This window comes from Felis catus, chromosome C2 (assembly GCF_018350175.1).
Source record: "Felis catus isolate Fca126 chromosome C2, F.catus_Fca126_mat1.0, whole genome shotgun sequence".
In the NCBI taxonomy this organism is placed as follows: domain Eukaryota; kingdom Metazoa; phylum Chordata; class Mammalia; order Carnivora; family Felidae; genus Felis; species Felis catus.
This window is the reverse complement of record NC_058376.1, coordinates 11530757-11553305: the sequence shown is the minus strand read 5'-3', so window position 1 is coordinate 11553305 and position 22549 is coordinate 11530757. Positions and strand designations below refer to the sequence as shown.

The 22549-nt window shown below is 39.5% G+C and overlaps 1 protein-coding gene across 8 annotated transcripts in view; it reads left to right on the top strand.

Moving 5' to 3' along the window:
- ITSN1 (intersectin 1) overlaps positions 1-22549 on the top strand; it is a 220478-nt gene that overhangs the window by 128094 nt on the left and 69835 nt on the right. For 6 of the 8 annotated variants that reach the window (XM_023238780.2, XM_023238778.2, XM_019839414.2 and 3 more), the window contains 5 exons: positions 7140-7267; positions 9841-10070; positions 12321-12442; positions 14204-14218; positions 21052-21299. In XM_023238780.2, coding sequence (XP_023094548.1) covers positions 7140-7267; positions 9841-10070; positions 12321-12442; positions 14204-14218; positions 21052-21299 — 743 coding nt within the window. The remainder of the gene's footprint in view (positions 1-7139; positions 7268-9840; positions 10071-12320; positions 12443-14203; positions 14219-21051; positions 21300-22549) is intronic. The other 2 variants (XM_023238781.2, XM_023238779.2) reach the window with 1 other exon arrangement.

Genomic DNA, 22549 nt, shown 5'->3' with positions numbered 1-22549 from the left:
CTTTATGACAAGTATTTTAGATCATTGAATTTGCCGCTTGGCTGCACAACGTTGAAAGACAACACTCAATCATGATTTGGGTCTATGTGCCTGTTTCCATCATATGGGAGACAGTATTATAGTCAGTAATACTATTCTAAAAGTGGACATTTTATTTCTTAGCAAAATTGATTATTTAGGACTAATTCAGAATTCAGAATTATATTTTTTAATATACTTGGGAAATCAGGCTTCTTAAACTACTCAAGAGGCCATTAAAGGTATAAATTCAGCCCATATGACACCTGTCCTAGAAGTTGCTCCTAAGAACTGAATTGATGTGGAAATGAGAATGCCACTTACAGTAAATAAGGTTTTTGGCTTAACTGAGGCTTTTATGCTCTTGGTTTCAGACACTTGCTTTCATGGCAGGCTCATTCATTATGAAGGCGGTGAAAGGCAAAATGTTTAGCAGCCAGGGGAAAAAAGACAAGAGCTGGAGAACGAACTGCAGAACAGAATGAAAAGTCAGGAAAAAAATGCACATGAAGGGAAACAATGAAGGAAAGAAAAAGATCCAGAAAGAGGAAATACAGAGACAGCGAGAGAAACGAATATAAATTCAAATAAAATACCAACATTGCCTTCTCATATTAGTAGAACAATGTTTGGCTGTTTCATAGTTTACTACCTTACCTTATTCAAGATTAAATATTATTTTTTACCTGTATGATCCTTTTGAAAAGACCTGTTCTGCACAGAAGTAATAAAACTCTCTCTCATCTAATGTACTTGTGTTTCTGGCAACTTTATGTAGAGTCCTTGAATATGGAAAAATGATTACAACATGCCAAAGACTCAAAATAGTGAACAGGTATTGTATATACCAGATCCTATGCCGTACCCATAGGTTTGGTTGGTTGGTTGGTTGAGGTTTTTTTATAGTGTGGGTTTTTCTTCTGCGGTTTTAAAAACATTTAACAAAAGGTGATTTGGGAAAAAGAAAAAAAGCAGAATTCAATCTTGGGGAAAAACATATCTTTTAAAAAAAATTCTCGTTTAGCCAGTCTTTGACCGTTTTATCCTTTAGAATAACATTTATTTATTTGTTTGTTTGTTTCTTTTTGAGAAAGAGAGAGAGAGAGGCGCAAGCAGGGGAGGGGCAGAGAGAGAGTGGGGACAGAGGTTCTGAAGCAGGGAGCTGACAGCAGGGAACCCAGTGAGGGGCTCAAGATCACCACCTGAGCCGAAATAGAAGTTGGACGCTCAACCGACTGAGCTACCCAGGCGCCCCTAGAATAACATGCATTTAAAACAATGGGATATTGCTTTATTAAATTAAGCTGAGACATTTTGGGAAAACTTAGATTTTCAGGACAAAATGGAAGACGTGGGTGAAGATCCTTAATTAGCTGTAACTACAGAGAGGGCAGGATTTTCTAGCTCTTCTCCCCTCTTCTGTCCACCTGTCTCCTCACCCCTTCACACACACACACACACACGCACACACGGCCCCTGTGCATTCCTCTTTGGCTCTCCTGTAGCACTTATGATAGGCTGACTACCAGTTGTGCCACAAGGAACCAAGATTCCTATTTGGTTGAACAGTGACCTCAGATTCAGAATAATACTTAAATGTGCCTTTAAACATTAATATAGCCCTTCTGAGAATTTAAATAACCGACTGATGTGTTTTTTAATATTCCTCCCATTTTAATGCATCAAGAGTGAATGCATTTTATAATTTCGTGATGAATGGAGTAATAGTGTACTTTGATTTGGGTACAGCGTCTGTGTTTTGAAATACTTACTTTTCTGGTTTCTCCACACAGGTACAATTTCCCCTGTCCTAACTGAGTTTGTTGATAGGCTTTCTTTTTTTTTCTTTTTCTTCCTCTTTTTCTTTTCCTTTTTCTTTTTCTTCTTCTTTCTATTTTTCTTTTTCTTTTCTTTTCTTTCCTTTTCTTTTCTTCTTGTTGATTTACTTTCTTTAATGCTCTTCAGTTTCACAACCACGTAATTAACATAAGTTACTGTATTTTAAAACTCAGAAGGCTTTTTAAAAATTCTGATATTGTGTGCTACAATAAAGTGACATTTGTTTATATGAAAGCACTTCTACTGTTGACACTCCGTATGTTGTAGGTTGAGACAAAACAAACACCTGAAAATGTTTGATGCTGGCATCTAGATCAATTTCCTGTGAGGTCAATTTCATATTAATAGAACGAAGATTTTTCTAAACATAAGAGACGCGTCGTAAACAGTTCTGTTTGGATTTAAAATGTTGAGTTCATGAATTTCAAGTAGTTAAGGTGTGTTTGTTTTGTCTCACTTTGCCATGAGACAGCCTGAGGAAAAAGCCACAAGCAGAGTAATCCTTCAGAAAAGTTAAATGACCAAATTAGCAGTAAATTTCCATTAACTACTAGCCTTTTCAGGCCTCCACTGCTACTTAATTCTTCTGTCTCTTCACAAGCATTTAAGTAAAGTAATGTTTATGAAAAGGAATCCCATACAAGTTGTTCAGGTGGATACTTGCCTCTATTTCAATTAATACCACTTCATGTAATGCACCTGTTTTTGAGTGTCTGTAAGTACAAATGAAGGAGAAACAGTCACAGTTTTTAAAGCAAGTGATTCTGTGCCCCTTTCATAACAGAACAACTGTCGTTAGTAGACTTGAAAGGGAGCCGTGTTTCTCAGGATCTTCTTGAGTATTCAATTTGTCAAGCATATTGCTTTTGAAATACTTTGGCTGTATGCCATAGGATGTCCAAAGATGTTTTATGGTACAAATATCTTAATTCTTGAGGGGAAATAAGTGATTTTTTCCCCCTGAGTTGAAGAAAGTTAAAAGCAAGCTTATTTTCTATCTATCCTTGCTGATACATAACAGAATCTTTATTTGCCAATAATCTTCTTGTTGTGGTTCATAATCTGTGTTTGATCAAAGACCCCTTTCAGAATCAATGAAAGCTATGAGCTTTCTCTATAAGAAAAATGCCCATAGCCCAGTTTGCATGCTATTTTATAGTGTTCCCAGAGCCAAAGCTTGTTCATAAACCCTGGTGAAGAAACTTTGTTACGTCTGAGAATTCTATGGATGTTACTGGTGATAAAAATCTTACCATTTTAATTTATATACACTACGTATCTTATAGTTTTCTTTTTCTTTTTTTAAAATGTTTATTTCTGAGAGAGAGAGTGCATGCACGAGTGGGGGAGAGGCAGAGAGAGTCCCAAGCAGGCTCTGCACTGTCAGCACAGAGTCTGACACAGGGCTTGATCCCACGAACCATGAGATCATGACCTGAGCTGAAATCAAGAGTCGGGTTGTTCGACCGACTGAGCCACCCAGGAACCCCCCATAGTTTTATTTTTCTTATATATTTGTAACACACAGCTACAACTTCTTCAGTGCATGTTTAATTATTTCTTCTTTATTAAGAAAGCCATTATACTATATTAGGAGATAATATCAAGTTACTATGCCCTATACCTATGTAAAACATCTCATACCCTTGAATAGACTTACAGAAGAAAAATCAATAAAGTTGTATACTCAATACCATATTGCTAGATGAATACCCAGCTAATAAAATGTGACTGTAGGGTTATTGATTTTAGGAAAAAACAATTTTAGTAAGAGCCACAAGTGAGAGAATGAATTTTGATTTTCAGTAATCCCTCATTTGTTCTTTTTAAATCTTAGTTATAATATAGAGAAGTAACTGTGACAGTTAATGGGATTTGCAGGGTCACTTTGATGAGGTTGACCACCAGGAAAAGGTGGTACAATAACTGTGATTGAAAGGGAATAACAGAACAGTGCAACCCTCTGTCTCCCAGGTGAAGGGACTCTGCTCCACAAGGCCCTTGTCATGCACAGAAAGGCAAGTCATTAACTCCTCTTCCATACATATTCCTTCATCCTATAGATTGCCTTCCTAGAAGTTCAACTTAAAAAAGTTGCCGGGGTTCCTGGATGGCTCAGTCAGTTAAGCATCCGACTTCAGCTCAGGGCATTATCTCGCGGTTTGTGAGTTCGGCGGTTTGTGAGTTCGAGCCCTGCCATCGGGCTCTGTGCTGACAGCTCAGAGCCTAGAGCCTGCTTCAGATTCTGTGTCTCCCTCTCTCTCTGCCCCTCCCCTGCTAGTACTCTGTCTTTCTTCTCTCTCAAAAATAAACATTAAAAAAATTAAGATTAAAAAAAGTTACCACGCTTAGGAATCATGAATTTTCTGCTTCGTCTTGGTTCATGGCATCTTGATCTCCCAAGTCCAAGGAAAGAGGGGAAGACCCGGAATACCTTCCTGTTGGAAGCATCTTGATTTTCTTACTGTTGTGTACACAGCAGTGTTTGAAGAAGATGAAGGAGACAATAGAAAACTGTTGGCAGTCCTCAAATCTGGATCCCGAGATGCCACAGCCTTGTTATCTTATTTGACATCTGCTATTGTACGACTCCTGCAAGCTCTTTTTCCTTGGAGGTCCCTGAAACCTGCAACTTACTTATACGGCTCAGAGATAGGTTCAGCCCATCCTGCGATGCTGCTATACTCAGAAACAACTTTGCTTTGAAAATTCTAAAATACCTTCCTTCATGTATATTTGAAACATCCAAAAATTGTTTTGTGTAGATTCTTTAAATTCATCTCCTCTTGGTTTTTATTTTATTGTGCCCACTTTACTTCCATCTATCTTTACTTTGTATCTGGTAATGACCTGAGCCCATGTCGGTAATGACCGAGAATTGGATGCTCAACCAACTGAGCCACCCAGGCATCCCTATTCCTTTGTATTTAATTTCATTTCAGTTGTTTTGCTTACTAATTACACCTTTTTGGTTTATTCCTGTAGTAAAAATAAAGCCCCAAATAAGGGACACTGAAATAGATAAGGAATAATTTTATATGTGATCAACAGTGTCTAAGAATTTAACAGATTTTAAAGCAAAAAGAATACCTAAGGGTCATCCACTCTGATTCAGCTGTTGGCCCATGTCAGGGACCTGGGATTAGAATCCAAGTTTGTGTTTCTCCAGTTCAGTACTTTTTGATTATTGTCTATTGCCATTAATTATTCTTTCTGAAGCTATTTAAGAACGTTACACAATTGAATTTGACATTTTAAAATAAGAACAATTTTTTTTCAGTCACTTTTTACCCTTCCTTCTAAAGGGTCTCAGCTATTGGGCTAATAATAAAGTAGTAGGCGGTTGCTATCTGCACAGGGCCTAACTTTTGGGTCCCTCTCTTAGGACATTGAGAGATTGATTTAATATCACCCATTGCAGTTTTCCTTTTCACATAGAGATACTAACTTGAGCCAAGGATACAGATTACTCTAACAGTAGGAAGTGGACTGTTTTTTCCATTTGTCTCTAAAATATCAAACCCAAGTCACGTGCCCAAGGCCGCTGCCATAGAGGATATGGTTCACCAGTTTGTGCCTCATCAAGTTGCTTCTTTCTGTCACCTTCTGCCTAGATATTCCCAGTCGCATCTGCTGGACTCCACACTGAAGTCCCTTCCTTCATCCCCATCTTTCCAGTGCCCCCAGCACTGTACCCCCTCAGAACCGCCTCCCCCTAACCTCCTGATCTGCAAAAACTTTTTCTTGTATCTCACTGATCTCTTTTAGGACCTCTCAAAGTCACTTTTGATTTGTAAAACACTTGTCCATGCGTTCTAACGTTATTCTGAGGACAGTCTAGCTAGCAGGAAAAGTTTAGCGTAACCCTTAGGACTTTTCTCTAGGAATAAATCCATTTAAACACTGATCTTCTACAGTGCTCTGCCTTCAATCAGTCTCTGAATGAATCTAAAGGTAGGAATTTAAGGCAGGAAGAAACCTACCCATTTGGACTTAACCAGTGACCAAGATGAAGAAGACCAGGCAGACCTTAGTTAGTTCTTGTATCTCACCAAAAAGTCCCTGGGGCTCCCCCCTTGGGGGACTAGCCCTAGTTACCCAGACCAAGAAGTCAACTGGAAATGCACCCTTGGCCCTACAGGGCACTGACTTATCTGATTTATTATTGACACAAGCGAGAAGAGTCTCAGTAACAGAATCTATTGGTGACCACTGGGTTCCTATGGAATTGAGGGTTCCCCCTCAACAGGCATTTCTTTATTCTTCACACTTCTGGGTGTTTTACCTTCTGACTTGAGTACTTTAAGTGTCATAAAATGCATTGTATTTTCAGTAGTCTGCTAAGAAAATCCCTGTTGTTCCTGGGGGCTGATGTCAAATGAGGAGGTCAGGTCCAAGGTGATGATAATCACATTATTGCATTTATTTGCAACCTGACTGATGGGTTAGCCCGGGGCAGTTGGTAACTTCACACTTGGACTTAGCAAGAGAAGATGCTTTGGAAGGGTGTGATTTGAAGGAAAACAGACCCTGGTGGGGACAGTCAAGGTTGTGGAGCAGAGGGACGTCCATTTGTTCTAAGACAGCATAGCGTAGAAGGTGAGGTTTTAATAGAAGTGGCATGTGAAGAGGTGTGTGTATTTTTCAAGCCAGTAGAGGTTGGTGTTGATTTATTATCAGAAAGTACCTCAAAGTTTTACTAACGATGATCACCATACCTTAAAACAGGTTGGGTCCATTTCTGTTGCCAAGGGTTTTTGTTTGTTTGTTTGTTTGTTTGTTTAATGTTTATTTTGAGAGAGAGCTCACACATGCCTAAGCAGGGGAGGGGCTGAGAGAGAATCCCAAGCAGGCTCTGCAGCGTCAGCACAAAGCCCGATGTGGAGCTCGATCCCACAAACCATAAGATCATGACCCGAAATCAAGAGTCAGATCCTTCACCGACTGAGCTACCCAATCGCCCCTCTACTGCCGAGTCTTGAACAGTGTAGCTTCTCTAATACCCTTCACTAGCAAGTTCCTTCTAAAGCATGTAATGGAAAATGGTGTAATGTCTTATGACTCACTAGAATATAAACTAGAACAGCTTTTGGAGATACTCATGTCAAAATGTAGAGTGATTTCAGTTTTCCAAATTAGCGCTTTTTTTTTTTTTTTTTAATCTGAGATGTTAGTCTCCTGAATGTCTAGACTTCCCCAGTATGAAATGTTGCATGCTAATAAATGGTGGAAATGCCGGTCACCTCATGTCATTACATGAACTGTTTCCTGGTTGTTTGCAGGAACTGAGAGAAATACATAATAAGCAACAACTCCAGAAACAAAAGTCCATAGAGGCCGAACGTCTGAAACAGAAAGAACAAGAGCGAAAGATCATAGAATTAGAAAAACAAAAAGAAGAAGCCCAAAGGTAAGTCTTCTCGTGGATTGTGTGGCCATCCGGAAGAAACGTTGAGTATTTATTCTTCTTTGCGGGGCTTTTCCAAGTATTTACTGACTTTGAAAGAGCCTTCCGTCTTTAGTGTGTGTGTGTGTGTGTGTGTGTGTGTGTGTGTGTGTGTGCGTGCGCGCGCACACATGCACAAGCACAAATACGTGTATATATAAATCTTTGCATATATAAGTACCCCCTGAAGTTTTGGTGAGTTTCCAGAGCTCTCCCAAGCTACTACTATGTAGATAAATGGAATAATACAAGGAAATGAGGACACTTGGTATGCTCATTTGCATGCCAATGACCAAAATACGTTTCCAGTTCACAGCCTTTTTATAACAGTGGCTGTCCTGAGCGCTGGGTTTGAAATCAAAGCCCCTGAGTGGTCGCCACGCAGGCTTTCTCCAGCAGGACTGACCGTGTGCTACTCTGACTTCTTTCTTCTTTTCTTCAACTGCAAATTAAACTTGAGTACAAACGGAGAAAATTTGCTGCTGCTGCTGCTGCTGAAGATACAGACACATTTTTTTGTTTGTTTTTGTTTGAATATTTGTGTTTGTGGTTTGTTATTATTACTTGTAACTTTCTATAGTAAGTTGTAGAAACATATTTGTTCACTTGCAGGGTGTCTGATTTTGTTACTGGATATTTGCATCTTAAATTTCAATTAATTTTTGACTCTAAGAAACAAAAATGACCAAGTATTTCAGTGACACAGTATACGTTGTAAAAATTGGTTATTGAAATTAGAATAAAAAGATGAAGAAACATACGTTAGGCAAGTCGTTGACCTTAGTGAGCTGAGCTCAGTTTAACTACCCAGAGGGTGCACACTTTGTTGTGGGTGTCTATAGTTCAGTTAACCCTTGAACAACAAGGAGGCTAGGGGCGCAGACCCCTGCTCAGTTGGAAATCTGAGTATAACTTTTGACTCCGCCCAAAACTTAGCTACTAATAGCCTACTGTTGATTGGAAGGAAGCCTATAACTAACACATATTTTGTTGTGTTGTATATATTATATACTATGTTCTTACAATAAGGTAAGCTAGACAAATAAAATGTTAAAATCATAAGAAAGAGAAAATACATTTACAGCACTGTAGTGTGAAATATCCCCATTTAAGTGGACCCACATAGTTTACCAGTGGATAGGTGGGTAGGGTCTCTAACCAGTTTAGAGGATTGTTTTATGGTTTTCTTGGGGCCTGATTCAAGGATTCATTTCTTGGATGTGCTGATTAACTCTAACTCCATCCTTTTCTTATCTTCAAAGTTGATAAGACGCTTTGATTATTCACATTAAACTGCACTAAACTTTCATATTTCTGCAGAGGAGAAATCAATGCAAAATATCATAATACAAAAAGGGCAGATTTTCTGCTTACAATCATATAAATAAAACCAAAAATTAAGTTCAGAAGTTACATGATGTCTTTTATTAGTAGAAAATATTAAGTACATTTTTATTGTGGTTTTGTTGTTGCTATGAATGACAACAATTTTTTTGTGCGTGCTTAAAAGATGTTTTGAAAATTTTAAGTAAAATGTTAGAGATTTAAGCTAAGAATTTTACTGCACCAAATTTTCACATTCATACAGCGTAGAAATAAATACAATATTTTTTAAATGGAGAATACAAGTTTTATTTGCTTATATTATGTTCTTTTGGCAGTGTCCTAATTCCAGGAGGTGACCTTTGTACCTTGGCCATGTCACAGGACAGTGGTTCAGTATGTGGAGCCTAGAACCAGGCTGCCTGGGATTGAGCCCCAGGCAGGTGTGGCCGTGTGGCTTCAGACAAGCCACTTACGTGTAAAGTGGGGACAGTATTGGACCTCCCCACCTGGTGTGAAGACTGATGGAGCTAATGTAGGAGGAGGACTAGTTACTACTATCATCGTATTGTTTACTTTGGCACATGAGTTTCATTTAAAGTGTTTTCTGATTTCATAGACTGTATGGGGTGAGAGAAAAGCCACCCCTAGTTGTCTCCTGTGGGTTTCGGGATGAGGTCTTCTTATATGTCAGGGCCTAGATTTAATTACACTTTTCGCATCAGCTGTTTTGACAAACAGAAGGTTAGTTGTCAAATTGAGGAAGATGCATAGAGACTATTCAGTAATGGGTGGCCGCTGCCTCGAGGGTTCCAACTCATCTGTTGCTTTCAGCTTCAGTTTTTGGGGGACCTACATGCGTGTTCATCTGGGTGTGCTCCCTCATCACGGATGTTTGTTCCTGTGCGTGTTAGGGGTTTTGGTGGTGAAAGACCAGTCTTCTCATCGAGAAGTATCTTTGTTATTCTTCTAACTACTTCACAAAATACATCAGAAATCTTCTTTCTGTGTTTTTCTGAGTCGTGTGGTTTCACTGCACTCAGAATCAGAGCCCTGAGAGCCTTTGTTTCGTGGACTCAGGCTGCCCCATCTGAGGAACAGTATCCCCTCCGTGTTTAGCATTCCATTGACTAGACGGAGCTTTTTTGTGAAGAGACCACAGCAGTGGTAAACTGGAATTGCTTCCTCGCGGTAATCAAGCTTTTTGTTGACAGACGAGCTCAGGAGAGGGACAGGCTGTGGACTGAGCACACGCAGCCGGACAATGAGCAGCAGCGGCCAAGGAAGATTCACGAGGACGAGAAACTCCGGAGGGAGGAGAGTGTCAAGAAGAAGGACGGCGAGGAGAAGGGCAGACCGGACACGCAGGACAAGATGAGTCGGCTTTTCCATCAGCATCAAGAACCCGCCAAGCCGGCTGTCCAGGCGCCCTGGTCCACCACAGGTATTAGGGGCCAAAAGTCATTCTGGCAAATGAGTTTTCTCTCCCAGATCTTCCTGAGAAATTTCCATGTCTAACAGGCCCTGTCTTGGCTCCTTCCATAGAGGTGAGAATGCCAGTGTCCTTTTCTCGGACCGTGCAGGTGTTCATTCTCTAGGATCACGAGATGCCTGTTTAATCTTCCACCACCGTGCCAACCTTTGGTCCCTATTACACTGGCGTCCAGAGTCTTTTGTAGACAAAAGTGGCATGAGTTTTCCTTCCCAAGCCCCATGCATAAACCTGTGTTCCAAATTTGGAAAGAACCTGTTGCTTCTCCACTTGGCTATTTTCTCTGGGAATTTCTGAGCTGTTTCAGCCCCAGGAAATGACACCTTTTCCCCCTTGCCTACAGGGATCTGTCTTCAGTCTGCACTGCATAAAGCCGTGTCCTTTACCTTTTGAAAACTGTGACTTTTGTTTTGCCCTTTGATCATAAGTTGCCTCTTTAAATTCTGGTAAATGAAAGACTTTGAAATCGCTAGAAAACATGAACTCTCACATGAGATGCAACCTAGAATGTATTTTCGAGATTCTTGTGTGGCTGTATAATATTGTACAGCTTTGCAGATTAATACTCAGCTGAAGAAAGTGATTGCTTTTTCCTTTGCATGGTAAATTATGTTGATTTTGTTTGATTATCAGTGTGCTTTTTATTGATATACAGAAAGAAAAGAAAGCAGCACACTGTTCCGTAGGGTTTGCTTCCTGTTTACTGTGGGCAGGAATGGGAGTGGGGTTCAGAACTGGGTCTCACACCCTCCCTGCCTGCAGTTTAGGAGAAATGATGGCAAGCTTATTTATGTTTTAATGCTTTCTTTGATATGAAAATAATTTCACCAGTACTCGATCTTAGGCAATTAGTTTTAAGTTCCTTATCTTGCCTCCTAGTATAAAATGAGGATTGAGGCCCCTGGGTGGCTCAATCAGTTAAGCGTCCGACTTCAGCTCAGGTCATGATCTGGCAGTTCATGAGTTCCAGCCCCATGTTGGGCTCGGAGCCTGGAGCCTGCTTTGGATTCTGTGTCTCCCTCTCTCTCTGCCCCTCCTCCACTCACGCTCTGTCTCTCTCTCTCTCTCTCTCTCAAAAATAAGTATTAAAAAAAAATTTTTTTTTAATGAGGATTTCTTTTTTTTTATATAACTTTTTAAAAAGTTTATTTATTTTGAGAAACAGAGCTTGTAAGCGGGGAGGGGCAGAGAGTGAGGGAGAGAGAGAGGATCCCAAGCAGGCTCCACACTGCCAGAACAGAACCCGATGTGGGGCTCGAACCCGCGCACTATGAGATCATGACCTGAGCCAAAATCAAGAGTTGGACGCTTAACCAACTGAGCCACCCAGGCGCCCCTAAAATGAGGATTTCTATTTCCTTTGGTCAGTGAGATACACTGCACATCATCCAGCTGAAGACTGCATGAAGATAATACCTTCCCTTCACTGCTTTTCAGAGAAAATAGATGTGTGTCTAAATACTTGCAGCTCTAGGGTATAAAGTTCTGAGGGCTGTGGTTAGGTATTGTTAAGTTTTAGCCAGAAGCCAAAATGTCTTCTGCTTGCATGCGTTTTTGAAAACTTTTACTTGAAATCTAAATTATTTTCATACAAGTTCTGTCTTTTGGCTCACTTCCCCTCCCCTGGGAAATGTAGAGGAAGACTTACTTCACCAGGGGATTATCAATAATAATTGTTCTTGGTGAAATCGGCGCTTACATTTTATATGATTGCTTTAGGGACCTAAAACATCGACATTTCCGTGTCTCTTAGTATGGAGAGTTGTGCTGCTTTACTTTCTGCCAAAGGAGTTCTCTTCTTGGCTGATTCAGTTCGGGGGTCACATTCTAGCTGCTGCATTGTACTTGGCACCCTGGGTGGAGAAGAGGGGGATTGATGCTTTACAGATGTGCACTGCTGGAGCCTGAGCCGGGAGGCTGTTCTAAAGGGACCTAACATGGCCTCACTGCATTTGGCGTTGGGATGGCCTTTGTTCAGGGAGCGTCGGCCAGTGGACTCTGATGGGTTTGAGTTGCTGACATCAGATTTGGCTCTCCTTAGGCACTAAGTATGTGCTTCAGAAATTTCTTGAATAGATGGAACTTGTTCAGATGGTAAGGGCCGCAGTAGAGCAGAGGTCATTCATTTGGCTTGTTGTCATGCATATGTGTTCCGTGTAATGTTTTATTTTTGTTCCCTTCTCCCCACTGTTTTGGAAATAGAAAAAGGCCCACTTACAATTTCCGCACAGGAGAATGTAAAGGTGGTGTATTACCGAGCGCTCTATCCCTTTGAATCCAGAAGTCATGATGAGATCACGATCCAGCCCGGAGATATAGTAATGGTAAGAAAGACTCCCGTCAAAGTGTGATTTCTGTCAATGATTAGCACCTGTCCTCCTCCTGCACTTTATTTGACAGCGTGAAATTGTCACCGAGTATGAAATCCGGTAATCCAGCATCTGGACTTTTGAAGTATGGGCTCAGTCTTCCTTTCCTATCAGAATGAAAGATGGTATTTAGAAATGTATCCTAACATCACTTTAAAATAGAGGTGTTAGAGAAAATGGGTTGTTATCACAGCCTTGGCATGTTTTTAAATCTATAAATGTCTGGTAATTTCAGAGTTTAGATTACCACTTACATATAATGAATAGTCCTTAAGACATAGTTTTTAGTGCAAAATGCTTTATCATCATTTTCGTAATTGCCAATGATAACTTCTATATTTTCGGATCAGTGCATCTTTTTTCCCCTTTGTGTGATCGTTGAATTGTGTGAAGAGCCATGAATTACATACAGTGAATCTGCCTTCTTATTCTGCAAATGAGCAGATAAAAGAGTTTGGAATTTTGCTTTGTCAAAGTTTATTTTCTTTAATTACGGTAATAGTTAAATATAATCTTATGAGTGCAACTCAAACTATAGTAACCAGTTTAAGAAGGAATGAAGCAACGTGGTTGACCGAAATCACTTTCTAAAGAGAACAGTAGTTCCTGCACCTAGTTAATAACTTAAGAATAAGAGTCTTAGAAATGGTCATACTTTACATCACTTACTGTTGGGCATTTTTTGTTTGTTTAAAGATGGGGATGGTTCCGAATTTTAAAAGAACTATGAAAGTCAAAGATTGAGATAAGCATGCTTCTCATACTGGTATTACATGTCTTTGGACTAAAAACGTTGTAGAGGTCATTGCACCCTTACTTACGTGTTCCTCTCGCACGTATACATCAGATCTCTGGGTGGAGAAAACACGATCTTTAGTGAACCAAAATATGTAGAAAGAACAGTGTGTTTGGTATTCAGAGATATCAATCATTTCTCCCTTTTTTTCTGATAGTTTTTTTCTCTACCTGTCATGGGCTAGAAATAAGAGAATCAAGACCAAATATCCAGATTCTTCACAAGTCAGAATCTCCGTAACAATCACAAACCCTCTTCAAATATAGTCCAGCCTCCATTCAGCAAACTATTTGAATGCCTGGGTGCCAGCCTTACTCACTCTTTGCAGAAAGAGCCTCTCTTTCTCTTTGGCGGAGGCACCGCACTCATACACATGAACGGTGATTCAAGGCCGCCCCGTCACCACTGACTCTTTCCTGTGCTGTGTTTGCTAGGCCTGAAGCAGCTTTATTCATGCAGCCTCGTCTTTGAACTATTGTGGCTTTTAAAGCATTTGAATTGTTAAAATATATAAAATATGACACCAGGAATCTAAAACTTGTGAGAGTACAAGGTGACATCAGATAGGGCCTCATAACAAAGCGTGTTTTTTTGTTTTTTTTACACTGGAAAAAAAAAAAAGAGCCTGATGTTTTGAAACTGGATTTTGTTGCAACACCAGGTACAGAAAAGTAGTGTTCTCTTGTTGAGATAAGGAAGTGTTACAAAATGTTACAATGAAGAAGTGTTACAGATGATCTATACTGAGAAAATATTGGTATTCTTTGGAAACATAGTCTTGTTACAATGATACTTTTCCTCAAATTGGCTAGTTAACCACCCTCTTGACTAGATGAATAGAGTTTAGATATACTGTAAAAATAAAACATTTCATTAAACATATTTTGCCTTGCTTTCAAACCTTTGCTTTCCTGGTGGAGGTTAAAGGGGAATGGGTAAGTCTATGTAACTGTCAGGAAGTCTACATCTCATTAAGTGTTTTCTTCTTTTAAGTCGCTTTGATTCTGTGTAAGTACACATACCTTTGGGTGTTATCGTGGAAGTAGAAACATGTTTTGAGTTTGTACAGTAGGTTGTGCTTAAAAAAGAAAACAGAGAAAAAAGAGGTATAAAGGTATGTGTACCAGATTTCTCTGTGCTAGATTCCATTTAAGGACTAACTTGAAGGCTGTGTATTTGGCAATTATAAGGTCAAGTCTCTGTCTCAGAGTACAGACAAAAATTAAGTTCCAGGTAGTTTAAGCTTAGAAGATAAAATTCTTAATTTTTTTAAAGGAGAGTATTGGAATAATTTCCCGGCAAAGAAATACCTTTCTGAGCTAAAACCAGAAGCCATAAATTATAAAAATGGACAGATTTGACAATGTAAAATAATTTATAATTTGACAATGCAAAATACATCCATAATAAAGACTCCAAAAAGTTAATATGAAAGAAACCCACAAATTATAAAAGTTGTCCAAGGATATGAGGAGATAGTAAAAAGAAGAAAAGCAAATGATTTTAAAAATATATAAAAAAAGGCTTTATCTCATTGGCGATCAGGAAATGCAGGTTAAGAAAAAAACAGCATTTTTCATTTCTCAACTGAGCAAATTTAAAAGTTTGGTGATATCCCGCTTTGTCAAAAGTGTAGGAAAGTAGTTGTAATATACACTGTCAGCACGATTGTATGAATTGGCTAAGCTACGTGAGAAGCAATTCGACAATGCCTATTCAAATTTCAAATTCTTATTCCCCTTGACCCAGAAATTCTGTTATTCTCCCTCTGTTAGACTGTTTGTTGGCATTTGCACAAATATATGTGCATGTGGATCTTCACTGCAGCATTGTTGGTAAAAGCAAAAAAGGAACATCCCAGTATAGCAAGGGAGTAGTTTGAATAAACTATGATATAGCTAAACAGTATGATCAAGATGTTTTTAAAAAATCGTATAGATCTACATATACAGATAAGCTCACCAGTAAAAAAAAAAAAAAAAGGCAGAAACAATATGCACAGTGTAATTGTATTTTGGTTAAATAAAATGTGTGTGTGTGTGTGTGTGTGTGTGTGTGTGTGTGTGTGTACATGTGAATGTTTTTGTGTATGTAGTTCAATTCCTGAAATACAGACATGAAACCATTAACATTGGTTCCTGCTGGGCAGTAAAGAGGGGTTTTCATGTTTAATTTTTTGTACTTTTGTATTATTTTCATATTTACAAATGTATCAACATTTGTCATTTTTAAATGAAACACTGAAATTAATCCAACTTTGACAAGTATAACAGAGAATGTCCACCCAGTACTGGAATGGTGTTTGCTTTATCTATCTCAGACATCCCAAATATACAATGAAATGTGGAATGTGTACTGCTAGGCATAATTTACTGGCTTGCTGAAGGGACAGCAGCAGTGTCTTCATTTTATAGCACACAATGTAACATGACACCCCAAATGACACTCAACTAGATTATCTTCCTGAGGTTAACCGTCAGTGCAAAAACTACAGAAATTGACATGGGATAGTAACAGATTTTTTATTCCCTACAGTTTGAGGTCAAGAAACATGGTCGTGAAAATATGTAGTAGAACATTACTATCAATCTCTTAGTTGAATAATCAGGAGTTCACTTATTTTTGTGGGCTCAGTAATCATAAGATTCTCAGATTTCTCAAACTTCCTTAAAAAATAGCTGACTATACTGGTTAGATTAAAAAAACCTAACATATCCTTTTTTTAGCGTAGGCAGTCTTGGAGGGAGCTCTAAAAAGTATTTTGTTCTTGAAAAAACTTGGTGTCCAGTTTTCTCCAAAAAAAATTTTCCATGGTTAACAAAAATTAAAGTGCTGTCTTATATATCATCCTATTCTAAATATTGTTCATAATATAAAGAAATACAAGAGGATGTCTGCCATTGATGTTTCAAATCTTTTTAGAAAGGTAGGAAGAAACACATGAAAAAGCCCATGCCTGATGAAGTTCTCAGGGAATTCTTACTAACTCTGCTAGGAACTTAAGAGGAAAGGAATCAGAATCAACCGATATGCTCAGGGAAGAACTTCTTAATGGAAGCTTCTTAAATGAGTTTGACCTTGATAGCTAGGGCTTAGATACTGTGAACATCGATATGGCCTATCTCTGATCTGAAAGTCCCAGTATTTGGAGGATGACTAAATCACATTTGACATCCATAATGCATTGGAATAGCATAAGAAATTAGAAGACCTTTCTTTGCTCGCTGCCATTTTGTTGAAGTTTGTCTTAAGAGCACAGGCTGATCATCTAACTCAGCAGGTCCAGGTGGTGTAGGACTGAGTACATCAGAACGGCTCAGGAGTTTTAAAAAAATAACCCATTCCAGGGCTCACCCCCAGAGACTCTGGGAACTTTATTCCAAATACAGGATTCAAAATCTTCTCCAAGTGGTTCCTTCTGTTAGGCAGTCACTAACAGGAACCACTGATCTAACCTAATGCCTTTTTCCTGTCAAGACTAATCCTAAATCATTTCTGGAAAATACCGTCTTAGAAATAGCTTAAAAAAAAAAAAAAAAAAAAAAAAAAGACACTCTTCAGTGGTTGTCAGCCCTCAACCAGTTCAGTTCATTCTGAAAATTGTTTATCTTCTTACACTCATTGTTTTTCTTTTTTTTTCTCTTGATGGAGATTTTTTTTTTTTTAATATAGTCAATACCTTTCCTTTCCTGCCTTCCTTCGATTTCCGAGGGTGGCTTGTTTAGTAACAATTGGTCATAGTATCCTTACTTTTTTGAGGAACCAGTACATTACGATTCCAGCAGTGGCCCACATGTGGCCCACTGCCTGTTTTGTAATAAAGTTTTATTGGAACACAGACTTAGTCATTTGTGTATTGCCTACAGCTGCTTTTGTGCTGCAAGGGCAGGGTTGAATAGTTACAACAGAGGAAGAATTTCCTGGATTAGAGCTTTAGAAAACTGTTTTAATATTCTAACCCAAAAGTTTGGGGGGGAAACGTTCTGTTTCCAGGCTGGCAAATGCATGAAACACGTGCTACTCCCCATACTCCTTACCACATCCCAGACAGCCACACTGGCTGGTCTGAGTCTGTACACAGTTTAAGTCTCTTTGCCGTCCTTGTTCTGTGTCATTGTGAGGGGAGAGGGAATTTCTATTTCCCTTCTTTGTGACAAGGTAAGAGGTTTTAGAAATATTTGGGCTACCAAATGAATTTAGCAGACATGAAGCATAGAAGCCTTGAGAGAAGAGATGTAATGGTATCGGGCTTCAGCCATGTGTCCTTGACCCTAACAGCTGCTATGAGCATTTGACTGTTGCATCCAAGCCCTACAGCATACAGTGTATGTTAACATTTTGTATGCTAGATCTGTGACATTCCAGATGGGTGTGAACTATCTGGGGTTTGCGTTTCCCACTTTGATAAGGTTCTACTAGATTGACTGCAAATGCTTTGAGGTGTTGCAGTGGGGCTGGTTAAGTGAAATTGTATTAAGACCGACACTGTTAAGATTTCAGAACCCCCTGACTTTTAGCCACCAATAATGAATTTGCTTTCTATATGTTAAAGTCCACATTATAGCCAGCCATGTCACAAAGTTTGTGTGCCTAACTGTTCTCGTTCTATTCTAATCTTATGTACTGTCTTTCCACAACTGGATTGGCATTTGGGCTAAAGTTTCCCAAATCCAGGAGGAACTATTTCTCCCTTTCCTATGAAACCTTTGTGCTTTTTCTAAGTGGTTAATTTAATGTTAAGAGTGAATTTTTACTATATCCTCTGAATCTTAAAATTAAGTCATTCATTAAAATTAATGGATTCCTATTAGAACAAATCAGGCTAATTTAATTGAGACTATTGTTTGGTCAAAGTTGACCAGTGAATTTCCTTGGTTAAAAGGGAACAGCTGATTTCACTATTACCCTGAATGATGGAGAAACTCTTGTTTGACCAGATAAGAGGCTGATGTGGCATCTTCTCCCCTTCTTAAGTAGATGAAACTCCTTTCAGCAGTGAAGTGTACTTTCTGTAGTGTGCTTTCTGTTCTTATCAGGAGAAGGGGGCTGGGTGCGATCAGCTAACTAGGGTACAAGCTAGACCTGCCCACAGGGCAGGACATTTCGTTGGGGCTTCAGATCTAGTTCTAGATGTCAACACCAAAATTCTTGTTAACCAGGTAAGACCCTGTGTCTCGAAGGAATGACAGTAAATTATAGGACATAATCGAGTAAAGCAGCTGACATTTGAGGAGGTCCTACCTGGATAGACCAGTCGAAGTTTCCGACAGGCCATGGTCAAGGGTTGAACTCCAGCCCCTAGAGGATTACTGCTGGCAAGAAAGCAAACCCTACAGGTCCCAGGCAGGTTCCTAGAGCAGAGAACGCCCCATACCGAGAACTGGAGAGTGTTACCTAAAGTGAGGGTAAGGACCAGGACAAAAGCCCAAATGAGAGAACTCCAGTACAGAGTCAGAGCTGGACAACAGGAAAGATGGCTTTTAAAAGTCTATCATTAAACACTTCTCATATGCCAGGCAGGGTTTTAACTATTTAACAATCCTCATGGCCACCCTAGTAAGACGGGTACTATTATTATCCCCATTTCAGACAAACAAGCTGAGGCACTAGGAGATGAAGGTTGCCCAGTCCCAGTTAATAAATCGTAGAACTAGTATTTAAAGGGGGGCAGTCTAATTGCAGTGCCCTACTCCTGATCATGATGACACCTTGCTGTCTTGAGGCTAAGTGACTGGGTCAGGCTCAAGTTAGTGAGTTAGGCTCACCTTTGGTCCTAGAATGAGTGGAGGGGGATGGGAGCTTGACTGTTGAACTTGCTGAGGAGTTGGGGAGCCCCTGGCACCATCTGGCCTAGAAACGGCTGTTTCCAGTGCAAAGCTGTGGCAATATTGAAATGTGTCATAATCACTAATAAATATAAATGAAGAAGAAAACGCATTTCTAGTCATTTGAGTTTAGCATAAAATCCAAGTGGAAGAAAATGTCATCTTAAATCCTCATCTAGGGAAAGAGTGGGTCTGCCCAGAAAAAGGAACGTAAGGACAAAACAGTGTGGGGGAGTTGAATGAAAAGTGACTAATGTGTTCACATCTGATGTAAGTGTTAGCAAGAATATCAGAACTATAAAGCAAAAAATAAAACCTCTGAAGCAGTGTGGCTGTTTATCTCGGGGAACTCCTTTTTGGAGAACTCGCAGTTTTAAAAATTGCTTTTGCCCCTGACATTAAGGGTTCCCTGAGGTGGAGCAGAGTACAAGGATCATCCACCTACTGAATATTTTGTAAATCAGATGTATAGTTAAGTAGTAAGCCCTATCTACTTTTTCCACCCCACCCCAAGCAGTTTTAAAATTCAAGTATGCTAACAAACATTACGCTTACTCTGCACTGAATACAGATAGTAGATGTTTGGTTCCATAATTTGGGACTTGATTTATTTTTATTTTTTATTTTTATTTTTTTTACTGTATATTTGAATGAACTAGAAAACTGGTATTTTTGCCCATATTTGCAAAGTCATTGTTAACTCATTTCTGTGATCTCTAAAGAACAACATTAATGTCTGATGCAGTGTTCAGTGTTTTACCTCCTCAGGCAGTAATATTAAGAAATAAAAATAAGAGGAGGTCTCTGATAGGCCTTTATTTGATATAGTAATGAAATTAGTTTTCTAATAGTGAATGTAATTTTCCTCCAAAGTCATTCTCATGTGGCTCATAAAATTGTGGGGGTAACTCATAAAGATTGGTAGAACCATTCTGGTGGTTTTGAATGATCTTTTTAAATCTGAATTAAAATGCAAACATTAAAAGCACTTGATGTAATAAATAGCCTCTGTGAGAGTTTTAAACAGCAGCTTTCTGTATTCTCATGTGCACTTTTAGGACATTAAAGTTAAATTTATATAAAGAAAACTATGGGACCTTATTAATAAAATTCACTGTTGCTGTGAATAACCACTTTCTGGATTTTCTCATCATGTGTCTACGGAGCTTTTAAATGGCTTAAGGTCAGCTTTGGTTCCCAAGGAAACTAAGACTGTGTTTGTATCGTTCTTATCTGTGTGCTGAACAAACACTGCTTAGTTATTAGAGATATTTAAAGGTTTTTTTTTTTTTTAATTTATTATTATTTTTTTAATTTGAGAGAGTGGGAGGAGGGGGGGTGGAGAGAGAGAGAGAGAATGAATCCCAGGCAGGCTCCATACTCAGCACGGAGCCTGACTTGGGACCCGAACCCATGACCCTGGGGTCATGACCTGAGCCAAAATCAAGAGTCAGACACTCAAACGACTGAGCCACCCAGGCGCCCCATTAGAGATTTTTAGAATACTGATTACTGTTGATTACATCCTTTGCTTTCCATTTTAAATAATAAACCCTAGTTAAATTATTTTTTAATAACTGCATGACTTCCTGAGTGATGAATGCTATCAGATCACTTTCCAATTCCAGGGAACTTTAAAAATTTAAACTATGAGCCTGAGGACTTTAGTCACTTTATCTTAACTACCATTGCTAGAAGAAGAAACAAAAAAGCTTTAAAAAAGCACAAAGAAAGAACTTCCATTACAACACGTACTACTGTTTTTTTAGAGTTAATGTTTAGAGACCGTTTTTCCAGACACTGAGACTAGCATAGGGTGAAGAAATGTCTGTGCAGCGTGCGACAGGGTCAGAGGCTTGGGGCTTTGTCCTGGTGGAGAGCGTGGTGTCTTTCCGGGGGTTGATTTAGCTCCACTTGTGTTAAACTTTGTGACTTTCCTGCAGGTGGATGAAAGCCAAACTGGAGAACCGGGCTGGCTTGGAGGAGAATTAAAAGGAAAGACAGGATGGTTCCCTGCAAACTATGCAGAGAAAATCCCAGAAAACGAGGTTCCTGCTCCAGTCAAACCCGGGCCCGACACGACCTCTACCCCTGCCCCCAAACTGGCCGTGCGTGAGACCCCCGCTCCTGTGGCTGTGACCGCTCCAGAGCCCTCCACGACCCCCAACAACTGGGCTGATTTCAGCTCCACGTATGTATAGACACGCTGTTCCTGAGGAGTTTTGAACTCCTCACTTAGTAATCTTTTTAAAGTATTCTTAGAGCGTTGGGCTGTACGTCTGTGTAAAGGAGCAGGCTGATTTTCGTTGCCTCTCTCCCTGACCACTCTACTGGCAAATTGTGGATTATGCTGTCTGAACTCAATTTAATTATTTCATTGCTCAGCAGTGGTATGCCCTGGGACAAAATAAAGCCTGTTATCTCGCTGCGTTCAGTAATTTGTATCTTTCATTCTTGTAGAAGAAATGGAGAAATACCATTTCCTAATAATCTGTTTGACATCCAGGGCAGTCAGCAAATAGAGTCATTTCCTGCATGTAAACAGCACTTTTTTGCTGGTCAGAAACAGAAATTGAATTCAGTCATGTGGTTCTGAATAAGATAGAAAGCTGTTTCCTTTAAAGCTTCCCTCTGTCATCAGTCTTGTGCACACGTACCTGTGAGCAAAGATATGTGTGCTCTTGGCCATTGTGAGTGCCACGCCCTTGGGCATCAGGAAATAGCATTAAAAACTGTGTAAGCAGAGGTTCGAAATGATAGAGGAAGCTGCTGTCCACACTTGTAGTTACAGGACCATGATCTACACATATAGTTGTCTAAAAATATTTTCTGCAAGCATCCAGGTAAGAGTGATAAGTAATTTCACTCTTGTAATTTCTTTTTCAAGCCTAATCATCTTTCAGAAAAAACAAATGGAAGGTAAGGAGTCAAGTCCTGCTAGAGACAGGTCAGATGGCTCACACAGAGCAGAGAAAGGAACATGGTGACCAACAGCAGAGGAAGTGGAAGGAAGGATGTAAGACAAAGCAAGTTTTTCCTGCTCTGATTTTCATGTAAAGGGTTGAAGGTGCTAAGAAAGGTCCTCCCTGTCTAGTTTCTGCTTAGAAGTAGCCTTCCTTTAGCATGGTTCCAAGTTGAAACTCTCCATTCCTCTCTTGATCTCGTTAAAAAGTTCGGACTTTTTAAAACTGAAGCTTAGGCTAACGTAGAAGATAAATACCGTGTTTTCCAGGATTTTGTTCTGCTGTGATCCGGTCATTGTGACAGTCTTCCTCGATAAACGTGTGCTGTGCGGTTCTCCAGCTGTCATTAGGGGGCATCTTATTTTCTAAACCCAGAATCAGGATGTGCAGTCCAACAAAGGAATTATTTTGATTTTCAAACGTGTTTACGTCTTACAAAGATGTAAAAAGTAAATTACATGTGGATCTGCAGTCACAC